This window comes from Sinohyriopsis cumingii, chromosome 12 (assembly GCF_028554795.1).
Source record: "Sinohyriopsis cumingii isolate HCF-2022 chromosome 12, ASM2855479v2, whole genome shotgun sequence".
Lineage (NCBI taxonomy): Eukaryota > Metazoa > Mollusca > Bivalvia > Unionida > Unionidae > Sinohyriopsis > Sinohyriopsis cumingii.
This window is the reverse complement of record NC_142972.1, coordinates 44,348,597-44,360,736: the sequence shown is the minus strand read 5'-3', so window position 1 is coordinate 44,360,736 and position 12,140 is coordinate 44,348,597. Positions and strand designations below refer to the sequence as shown.

Genomic DNA, 12,140 nt, shown 5'->3' with positions numbered 1-12,140 from the left:
ACAAGTCAAATTGCAGCTGCGCATACCCAGATCTGCCATTCATAATATGCCAGCAGATCTTGGTCTGTGCATGTTGCTAAGAGTAATCAGAAGAACAAACAACATAGACCCTGATCTGCAGGTGCATTATGCTATGGCAGATCAGGATCATTTGTTGTTTGCAGTTTGACTTGTCTTATAAGTTAGTATATATGGTACCTGTGTGATCAAGATTTTTGACATTAGTTTGATAATTAGCAAGACACATGCATATTAATGAAGTGATCTTGCATCAGAAAGGATGAGCTTGTTACAGTTTTGTAAGCCATACTTCTGATATGATTTTAACAAACCTGAAATATGGACTTGTATTATCAAGATCATGGACAAGTATGATAAATGAAGATATCAAATTATACCTGCCACACTTGCACAAAAGACAAATATCTGCTGTGATATTATGACTAGTTTTCCAACCACCCAGCAAACAAATTGCTTCAGCCTCTTCCCTAATGATAAAAAAACTGCATTGCATTTGAATTTGACTGTTTACACCTTTGAGGTACACTGTCAACATAACAGAGGTAGAGTACAGAGATTAGAAATGTTTGCACATCAATTCACATGATTTTCCTTTATGTAAAAAAAACGTATTCCTCATGCAGTAAAAAGTTTGTTTGCATAGACTGAGCGGTCACTGTAGATATGTGCCAGTGACCACATATGTCCACAAAAGGTAGGTGACCATAACATGGCATTTATATAGGAAATTTGTTGGGGGGGGTGGACATTTGGGATATGATTGACTGAAAATTAATGAGGTGATATTGCATATGATTGGTTGTGCTTTTTGCCACATTAGAAGACCTTTTTTAAAATCTGACTGGGATCAAACTTAGAATGTATGGTTATATTATCAAGATCTAAGATGTCTTCATTATTGATTGATATCAGCATATGAAAATAAGGTGCTTTTGCATCTAAGCATGTTGCCACTCTGGAGGCCATATTTCTGATCTGACTTTGATCAAATTTGCATTGTAGGGTTATACCATCATGTTCTGGTCAGTTTGAACAATGAGTGAGATCCATGTATATTTCTGATCCAGTTTTGATGAAACTTGGAATATACAGTCGACTCCACTTAACTGCACATCGGTTAACTGCACACTCCGGATAACTGCACGTAGTCACGCCGGTCTCGTTTGTTCCCAATGCTTTTCAGTGGGAACAAACTTTGGATAACTGCACTTCGCTTAAATGTACACTCCGGATAATAGCACAAAAGATTTTCTGCCCATGGTACATTATTCATTACAATTTTACTCCAGTTAACTGCACAATGTATAGTCAGGATCAGTTATTGCCAGCCCACTGCTGTAGCGCTTCAAATAAGCCGACAATTAAGCCGGTAAATGCGACTTTGTAAGTGATTGACATGTAAAGGACACCATAGGTGGTAGATACATGTATTTTCCCGCCCACCAGGGAGCAATAGCGTGGGAACAATCATATTACAGCATGGGAAACCTTACTCTAAACCGTGATTTGAACCAGGGGGTAATCATCAGAAGTTCAACCTTGAATTAATGAGCGTTTATTTTACAGTCTGAAACGACTAGTCACAAGTGTAAATCCCTGATGTTAAGTCAAAGGTTTGAGGTCATAAAATGTGTTGAGAACAACAGAAGTCAGGCCTCTGTTGCACTTGAGTTCGGTGTTAGTCACAGTGTGATTTTGCGAATCCTCAAGAACATGGAGAAGATCATTGAAGACTGGCAAAATAACAGCAATCCTTCTCAGAAGCACAAATGAGGTGGCAAGTCCGAAGAAGTTGAAGAAGCGCTGTTACAATGGTTCGCTCAAGCTCACAGTCGACAGATTCCAATAAGTGGACCACTGTTGCTTGAAAAAGCTTATCAGTTGGCAAATGGTTCGGGTTTGCATGATTTAAAACTAACAAATGGATGGCTGGAAAGATGGAAAATGCGTAACGGAATTCAATTTAAACGACAACATGGCGAAAAACAGGATGCAGACGACTTTGGAGCTGAATGAAGGGTAATTGATGTTCTACCCAAAATCCTTAAAGACTACCAACCAAAAGACATCTTCAATGCCGATGAAACTGGGTTGTACTGGCGGGCGTTATCTGATGGGACTTTGTCTTTCAAAGGAGCAGAAGCACCGGGATGTAAGATTGCCAAAGATCGTTTGACAATTTTGCTTGCATACAATATGGATGGTAGCGAAAAATTGGATGCCTTGATGATTGGCAAAAGTAAATCCCCTCAATGTTTTAAGAATTTGAAAAAGCTGCCAGTACAGTACGAGGCAAACAAAAACACCTGGATGACGACAGAAATTTGGAAGAGATGGTTGAAGCGCGTTGACAATCAAATACATTTTCAAAAGAGAAGCATCATTATGCTGTGTGACAGTTGTACAGCTCATGGCAACGGCATCAAACTGTCAAATGTTAAGATTGTTTTCCTTCCTCTGAACACAACTTCTCTGATTCAACCAAAGGATCAAGGAATTATAGCGAATTTCAAGAAGTTCTAAAGATTGCTTGTTATTCAAAAACTGCTGTCAGACATTGATGAATCATCTCCCGAAGAAAAAGGGTCCAACCAGACAAGGAAGCTGACAGTTTTAGATGCACTTCATATGATTAGCAATGCCTGGAGCAATGTAACACAGTCAACCATAGCAAACTGCTATAGGCGGGCCAGTTTTCAGTGCCTTCTGATGACGAGTCACTTGATGACCCCACCTATATTGGCAAAACCCCATTCGAAACACCACACGGCATGAATGTAGAAGAATTCGAGCAATATGTTGCAATAGATGACGGTCTTCAGACGGAAGGTGAAATCGATGACTCAACCATTGTTGCAGCTCTTACAGAGACAAAACAAGAAGAAAATGACGAAAGAAGTGATGACGACGATACATTAGATGACCAGGTTTCATCTAAAGTCGCTATACAGTCACTCCAGAATTTACGCAGATTCATGGAACAGAGAGAATGTGAGCTGTTTGAACCATTTTACAAAATAGAGTCGGCAATTCACCAACTTATTAGTAAAACTTGTGTGCAGACATCAGTTGCCGATTTCTTTCAGAAATCGTAAATTTCATTGTGCTTGAGTCAACAATACGACGTTAGTGCTGTTCATTGTAGACTCTTGTTTCATTTAAGTAAACATTGAAAGAGTGGATTCTAATCTTCTTTATACGTTATTCTTCACCTATGTTTGTGCCGTGCTGATTTAAAGCTGTACTTTACTTCGGTTAACTGCACACTCCGTTTAACTGCACAGTCTAGTGACGGGCCCGAGGTTGTGCAGTTAACCGGAGTTGACTGTATACGTGTTTGATCAAGGTCTCTTTGGAGTTCAGTAATCAGTTACATCCATCCACATATTAATGATGTGATCTTTGCATCTGATTGGCTTAACTCTAGAAACTGTATATCTGATCCAATTTTGGGTAAACTTGGTGAACAGGCTTAAATCATTGATGAATTGATTTTCCATCTGATTGGCAGATTTTGGTGCCACTTTAGTATATAGGCTTTATCAGCAGGATATCAACAGAGTTTTATTATCAGAAAAATCTGCACGTATTAATGAAGTTCATTGCTATTATATTTAGTTCTCATTTTGTATGTTATTTGATTGATTTGTTACGTGTTTTCAAATACATTCCATCTTAAAAGGAAAGCAGGGGAAGTGACCCATGATATTGACTATAAAACTTGCATGTTTTGATTAAAGAGAATTCTTTCTCAGTAGAACAATTTCTAAAGATTATCAAAATAATATGCCATAGGGATTAAAATAAATAATCTCTTTTATAAGTGAAAAAATGGTATACAGTAGTAACAAAACAAATAACACTTTAAGTCATTGAAATAATTTGATCTAAAATGAGTTTGTAAAACCAGTGAGCATTACAGTCTTGATCAAGACCACTCAGGTGGCAAAAGTGGTGAAAGCATCTTCCTTGGATGTGTGAGGTCACGGGTTTGAAGCCTGGCCAAATTGTACTAAAGACTTGTAAAAATGGTCCTAGCAGCTGCCTTACTTGGTGCTCAGCAACAGCAGAGATCGACTGACACTGTTAATTGCTAAAAATATCACGCCTGTTTATAGCTCGCAGACTCAGCTGCAGAATGTAGGACAAATAAACCGGCTTTTGTATTACAATATAAATGGTGGAACACACTGAAGAGATTGCATCTATCCTTGAAAAGCAGAAAAATTGCAGTGCTTCAAGACATTGTTGCTTTGGACTTTGTAATAGCTATAGTAGATATTCAGATTGTGAACATATTACATGTGTATTTTGGATTCTATTTCCAAAACCGAAAAAAATCTCGAGAAGTGCAGGCATTAGGTGTGTGCCTGTGGAAGGGGAACTTGTACTATTGACAAAATCACAAGATTTGACATATATTTGCAGTAAACAGGATCATCCTGACCCTATCCCAGCAACACTTACACCAAATCAGGTTCATCATTTACATCTATTTAGAAACTAGAACATGTTTGATTAACATCGGGGGTGGGGGAAGTTTTTATTCAATAGATGTGCTTGTAATGCAAAGCCTTTCAGTTCCATGATACAGGGGCGGATCCAAGAATGAAACAGAGGGGGTCTAGGTAAATAAATAAATAAATAAAAGTACACAAGAGCTCAAACTTTAAAGAGTATATATGTATATATATATATATATATCAAGATCATGGATTGGTCAGTTTGTGATGGTAGGTACATAGATTTTCTCCAGTTTGATTGGATGAGAAAATACCTAAGGGAATGAATTTTTGTACAGAAATAACAGGTTTTGAAATGAAACCTTTGATAGCAAAAGAAAAACCTGGTATTCATCATACACAAGGTTTTCATATATAATAGTGTTTCATTTAACAACTAGATACTATACTCCCTCATTATAATGTTGTTTGTGTGTGTATGTGTGTGTGTGTGATCTGCATTTTTAATGTAGCTTTAAACAAAATTCGGTCATGTTGCTGCGATGTCTGCAGCATGGCAATTTATAGCGATGTGTGGGGCATCATGCTGCACACATTGTAGTATCATGTCCTACCCAGTCATATTATTCTGACACTGGCTGACCAGTACTAACACTAACTTCTTAATGCTGAGAACCTAGCAAGGTAGCTGTTAGTACCATTTTTATAAGATTCGGTACGACTCAACTGGGGTTTGAACCCATGACCTCCCACATGCAATGTGGATGCTCTAACCACTTAGGCCAACATATTGGTCTATAATGTTGTTAGTTAGAGCCATATAGTTAGTATACCACCTTCAATAGTGAGACTGTCTTATAATGAAGTATATGATAACAGTACTCCCTCATTATGATGTAGATTTTAATACCTTATAGTGAGATACCTAATAATGAAGTATGTCATACAATCATTTAATGAATTGAGATTCCTGACCATACTAGCCGTATAACAGGAGCTGTGTTATACAAAGAGTCTTAATGTGAGTGAGTGTTTTATTTCTCTCTTATATTTCAGGTTTTTCTATAAAACTTTGTATGTCAAGCTTTTTGCTAATGCACAATAATTAGATAAACCTCATGTAACAATGGATAAAAGGTTGATTTTTCAAAGAAACCCAGGTTGAATGATTGTTTTTTATCTTCTCTTTTAACTCGGTTTTTCTAATTAGTGTGCATTTTGCTTGCCATTAGAGTGCCTTGTTTTCCTCAAAAAGTGGTCATAGGACTGTTTCATTGTTTGAAGAGGAATTGCTAATTAAAAAATTCTCATTATGGACAATTTATAGAAGATCTAAAGAATATATTTCATTTGCGATATATTTGCTCAGAAGGTTTTCAAATGTTATAGAGTAGTTTAAAGGGTTGGCTGTAGAGAAAATGTAAATTTCCCATGGAAAACATAAATATGAGGAATTTTCCATGCTAACACTTCAAATATTATCAAAATAAATATTGCTGAAATTGCTATGCATATATTTACAAAATAATCTAATGTACAGCATTATTTTTTCTCTTTATTTCTCTCTGTCTCTACAGAAGCAGCCTGCAGTTTTACAGTTTTTATTCCTCCTATCTCATCCCTTACTTTCATATCTTTTACATATTTTGATTTGGCTCAATAATCTTTGAAGGACTTCATGGGATAAAACCCAATTTGATATGAGGTTTTTTGTTAGAAATACCTAGGAAGGCTGACAATATATATGGATTGATACTTAGTTTTTCATTAGGGATACCAAGGCAGGTTGACAATGTGTAGGAACTTGATACAAGGCTTTTCATGAGGAATAAAGTTGACAGTGTACAAATTTGATACAAGGCTTTTCATTAGAAATACCTAGGCAGGTTGACAATGTGTAGGAACTTGATACAAGGCTTTTCATGAGGAATAAGGTTGACAGTGTGTACAAATTTGATACAAGGTTTTTCATTCGGGATACCAAGGCAGGTTGACAATGTGTTTGAATTTGATACAAGGCTTTTCATTAGGGATACCAAGGCAGGTTGACAATGTGTTTGAATTTGATATAAGGTTTTTCATTAGGGATACCAAGGCAGGTTGACAATGTTTGAATTTGATACAAGGCTTTTCATTAGGAACAACAAGGCAGGTTGACAATGTGTATGAATTTGATACAAGGCTTTTCATTAGGAATAACAAGGCATCTTGACAATGTGTTTATAATTTGATACAAGGCTTTTCATTAGGAACAACAAGGCAGTTGACAATGTGTATGAATTTGATACAAGGCTTTTCATTAGAAATACCTAGGCATCTGACCATTTGTATGAATTTGATGCAAAGTTTTTCTTTGTGAATTCCTGGACAGGCTGACCACGTGTATGAATTTTATATATGGCTTTACATTAGGAATTCCTGGGCAGGCTGACCATGTGTATGACCTTGATATAGTCAGCTTTACATTAGAATTTCTTTGCAGGCTGACCATGCGTATAAATTTTGATACAAGGTGTTTCATTAGGAATTTCTAGGCAGGCTGACCATGTGTATAAATTTGATACGAGTTTTTTCATTAGGAATTTCTAGGCAGGCTGACCATGTAAACGGATTTGATATAAGACTTTGCAAAAGGAATATCTAGGCTGGTTGACAATGTACTTAAATATTTTTGCATTATGCAGATTGTGGTTTCAGTTAAACAGATGTGGTGATTTTCTTAATGATTAAAATTTAATTTCCTTCAAAAACTTACTATTTTGTTAAAGTTTGTTCATGTAATTTTTATAGTAACTTTAAATATTTTAGTTTGCTGGGGGGATGAATCATTGAAACAGATTGATGTAAAAACAAATTGCACATACCTTTGTTTTTGTGCTATTTTCACCAAAATCCTAATGTAAATTGTAAATAAATGCAGATTATCTTCTTTTAAATGCAGACAAAAGTACAGAAGTTTTCAGCTAAATCTGTTTGGTCACTCTGTCTGGGTTGGGGCCCCGAGTGGCCGAGTGGTCTAAAGCGCTCTTCGTTACGGATCACTGCCATCTCACCTCTGTCTGCGGCGGTTCGAGTCTAAGATTCAGCCAATGTGGGTATGTGAGAAAGCTTGCCAGTAGCTTCTCGAGGGTCGGTGGTTCTTTCCGGGGTTTTCCCGGGTTCTTCCTCCACCATTAATACTGGCCGCCATGTATAGCCTATCGTGTGCTGAAAAATGGCGTTAAGCCCCACGACAACAACAACAACTGTCTGGGTTCAGTTTTATTTTCACCTTTTTCTGGCAAAATATTATGGAGTTATGCCCCCTGTTTAACTTTGCTTATAATGGGCATCGCCACTGAATGGACACATTTCAAAATGTTTATATAGTAAAATTTATTTCTAAGAGGGAAAATATGTTTTTGAAGCATTGACCATATATTAAGAAAAATTAGGAGACTTACTGTTGTCTCTTCATTAGGTATAATCCTGTATGATTTGATTCTCTCTGGATATTTGGATGTGAGTAATTATTAGTAAAAATCAGTTATGTGTGCATCTAAAAGAAATTCAATTTAGTATCACTTAATATTAATAATAGAGGTATAAATATTGGGAATTGAGACCCACAATGCTTGATATTCTTCTGTTCTTTTCTTCTAAGATTGTTGGTGATGAATTGCTTGTAGCTAATGTACAGTACACTTCTATAACTGTGGTGGTAACATCAGGATCTTTTCAGTGGTGTAGATTTTAAGGACATTACTACATTACATTGTAAGGGTGCAACACTTACCATATGTACTCGCTTATAGAGTCCAACTACAAACTGCACAGACCCAGGTCTGCTGTCACATAATTCACTGGTAGATCTGAATCTGTGCAGTTTATTAAGAGTAATCAAGGAACAAATAACATAGACCCTGATCTGCAAACAAATTATGCTAGGGTGGATCTGGATCTTTTATGTTTGTTGTTTGACTTGACTTATAAGCAGTTATGTACAGTATTATTAGTGAGAACCTATCTGTTTAACAATTTATGGAGAGCACTTAGAACATGACACATTTCTTTGAGACATCATTTCTCTTCCAACCACTGTTGCCCACCAGACAAGGTGAAAGGAAGTAACAATAAATTATTATAGTATACAGTAATCCCTCATAATTCTGACCCTGGGACCCATAATATGCTGCCTTATACTGAGATCACCTTATAATGAAGTTCATTTTATATATATATATATATATATATATATATATATATATATATATATATATATATATATATATATATATATATATATATATATATATATATATATATATATATATATATTACTTAATGAAATGAGATCCACAACCAAACCTGCCTAATAACCACATTATGAAAAAAAGGGCATTAAAGTGAGGGAGAGATGTATACTTTTGGGAAATGCAGTACTTCTTTATATAACTGTGAGTGGAAGCCACCAGGGTGACCCATACTGTGAGAGTGACATATATAGATGTTCCTAAAAGGGCTGAAATGATAATGCAAAAAACAAAACTACAGAATCAAAAGGCATGTAATGTTGTGAACAAAATTAATATTTGTTTCTCAGCAGCCAATGACCTAAATTGGGTGAAAGAATAAAGTTGCATTTCAAGACCAAAAATAAGTACATTATAAGTGGGTCTGTGACAACTTTATATTGTACCACTGTTACTTTGCTCTTAAGAAAACATAATTCAAAATGATTTACACAGGGACAAATATTTGGTTCTTTTGTTTCTTAAAGTAGCTGAATTTTTTTTGTTCCACCAACAGTACTATCCAGCTGCTTTTGTTCTTTCTCCACAGGATAAAGAATGGTCTTCCAGAATCCACTTTGTCCGCTCTGAGGTAAGTAGTTGTAAGAACATGTTTTACATACCAATTTAATTGTATGGGCATGATCTGGCATTTGATACTTCTGTTTAGATATTTTTGGATGCAGTAGAGCTCAAAATGTTTAGAAAGTGTAAAAATAAGGGGTTATGTAATAAATACAGAACTGCATTCATGTATTGTACTAAATATAGGAAAGGACTTGTTTGATAAGGCATATGAATGCACCTTGGCATGACGGCCTCAATGTATTCCTCCTGTACCATATCAAACTCATTGTTTTCTGCCTACTCAGAGCAAAAAATGTATGAAGTTTTGTGTGTGTACCATTGACAGTGACAGAAGTAGGAGGAGATTGAGGGGCCATTGAAAGGAGCTGTAGATGTCTCCTTTTTAAAGGTTTTGCAAGTCTTTTAACACGGAAATCTTAAATCTGACAACCCATTAAAATCTTAGATATTAGAGAAATGTGATGTTTTAATAGGATCTGGGGAAATGTATTCTGTACTATTGGCTGCCTAGTCACATTGGAAGAAAGAGTACTGAAAGGGCAGATAAAACAACCAAACAACCAAACTTACCCTGCAATTGCATGTTTCCAGACAGAAGATTCCTGATATGACATGAAACTTTAAAGATTGCATTAATCAATATGTTTATCACACATGTACTGTACTTGGCAAAATATGCAGACTGATAATGCAACAAACTAACTTAAGAACATAAAAAAAACCACTATTGTAAAGTGGCATTCCTCATGGAATAAATTAGAGAGACGAGGTAGTCTTGTGCCGATTGTGTATCGGACACGTGTACACCTCCAGAAAGGTGAACCTCGGCTGAAATGTGTGAACTGCCAGTGTCCACTGACAGTGGAGCAGATTCTTTCTTCATTTTACCAAATTTTAATATCTGTTCATTTTATATTTTATTTTGTTGCACTTAATTAATTATTTATTTGGACAGCTTTATCTTCCAAAACTTTTGTGCAACTCAGTTTTACATTTTTAACTTAATCTTTTGTTGGCAATACTTTGTGCTGAGGTGCTGTAAAACACTACTACTACTACCTTTTCCAAGAAAAGAGGGGGACATAGTATCTGCAGCACTCCTTAGGAGATGCTGTACCAGGTTATGTTTGGAAGTGCTCCCCTAGCAACTCTGTGGATTCCAATTAGCAACCTATTTTCTGCTTCTTCTCCAGAATGACAACCAGTTTTGATCACACTTGCAAACTAATGTTTCTAAGGACATGCTCTGTCAAAATTGCATTATGGTGGCTTGCCTAGCAATGGTGTGGATTCCATAGCCATCAGGATTAAAATCTCTTTATGACTTCATTAGATTATCTGAGCCAAGTTTGATCAGTCTAGGTAGGAATGTTTTGTTTGATATATCCTTTATCAACATTTTGTGGTGGTTAACTCCAGAAGCATTGATGCAGATACCATGGCAACCAGATTTGCTCAGTCATTATAGGCATGCTTCCTAGGACATACTTTATCAAAATTGACTCTCCTAATAATAGCATGGCCTCCTTAGAAATGAGGTGAAAATATATATTTTTGTCCTGTGCCTTTTCACAGAAAACGGGGGAATATAGTATCCACATTTCCATCTGTCCATCAATCACACTTTAATTTCCACTGTATAATTTGAAAGTAATTTGTGAATGAGGACTGAAACTTGGCATACTTGTACATAAGCAAAGAAAGGTGTCACATACCATACGAGGTGGGGTTCTGTCTTCAAGGTCAATGTCAAAACCTTTTTCATCACTCTTTCCCTTCATAACTTTAAAGCTGTTTGAGATTAAGGGATGAAACCTTGTATACTGATACATCATCACCAGAAGACATGTTGTACAACATGGAAATCCTATCTTCAAGGTCAAGACCATGGCTTAGTATTGTATGTCGTCATCACACTTTCCCAAGATCAATGCTTAGTATTGTAAGTTTTCTATCACACTTTCTCTTTTGCTCTAAAATTTTGAACCATTTGAGATTAATGGCTGAAACTTTCTATACTTGCACATCATCACTAAAAGGTCTGTGTAACGATTTTCCCTCTTGGTAAAGAGGGATGGTTTATTAGCTTTGGCTATTGTTATCTAGAGAATGACCTTTTTTTTTGGATTGCCCGGTGTGAGTGGATAGACAGAACATCAACAGAGAACTGAGCATAACTATTGAGGAGAAGTAAGACAATACGAGCACCCTTTAGACAAAAGAATAACAATTTAATCAATGACATAAACTATTAGTGTGAGCTTCAATTCAAACAAATTTAAATTTACAAAATTTCAGTAGCAGTGTTCTATTATTGATTCATTTCATCATGATAAATAGAGTGGCGAAATGAGCACAATGTCCACACCTGATTTGCATCACCTAGCATCGTTTTCTGTCTCCTTGTATCCCATGGCTTCCCACCTTCATGTGTATATGTTTGATCTTTCTTGATCCTTCTATGCAAACCGCTTGATCTCTTAGCCAGACTTCCATCTTTTGGAGTGTCCCAGACTGTTCCAGAGAGCTGCTTCCCTTAATGCTGTTCTTTCCAAGAAAATATGTGTCCTATTACTAAAGGCCTGTCTTTGCCTACAAGACAGCCACCTGGTCCCCTTACTTGTCTTAACGAAGAAGAACTACCTTTTAGTTTTCCCTGGAGTCAAACAAGTCTTGCTTCTCTTTCAGGAAAAATCTGGGACTGAGGAAATTTGTCCAAAGTCATTACTTTAAATTCAACATTTCTTCCAGGGTGTACGCCTTAAGTTAAACTGACCAATCGTAATCCACCGTTCCT

General features: G+C 36.3%; 1 protein-coding gene across 3 annotated transcripts in view; it reads left to right on the top strand.

The window, feature by feature from the left end:
- The window catches only part of LOC149786358 (transmembrane protein 135-like), a 352,299-nt gene that overhangs the window by 262,277 nt on the left and 77,882 nt on the right, over positions 1-12,140 (top strand). For all 3 annotated transcript variants that reach the window (XM_089976786.1, XM_089976785.1, XM_089976787.1), the window contains exon 7: positions 9,306-9,347. In XM_089976786.1, coding sequence (XP_089832912.1) covers positions 9,306-9,347 — 42 coding nt within the window. The remainder of the gene's footprint in view (positions 1-9,305; positions 9,348-12,140) is intronic.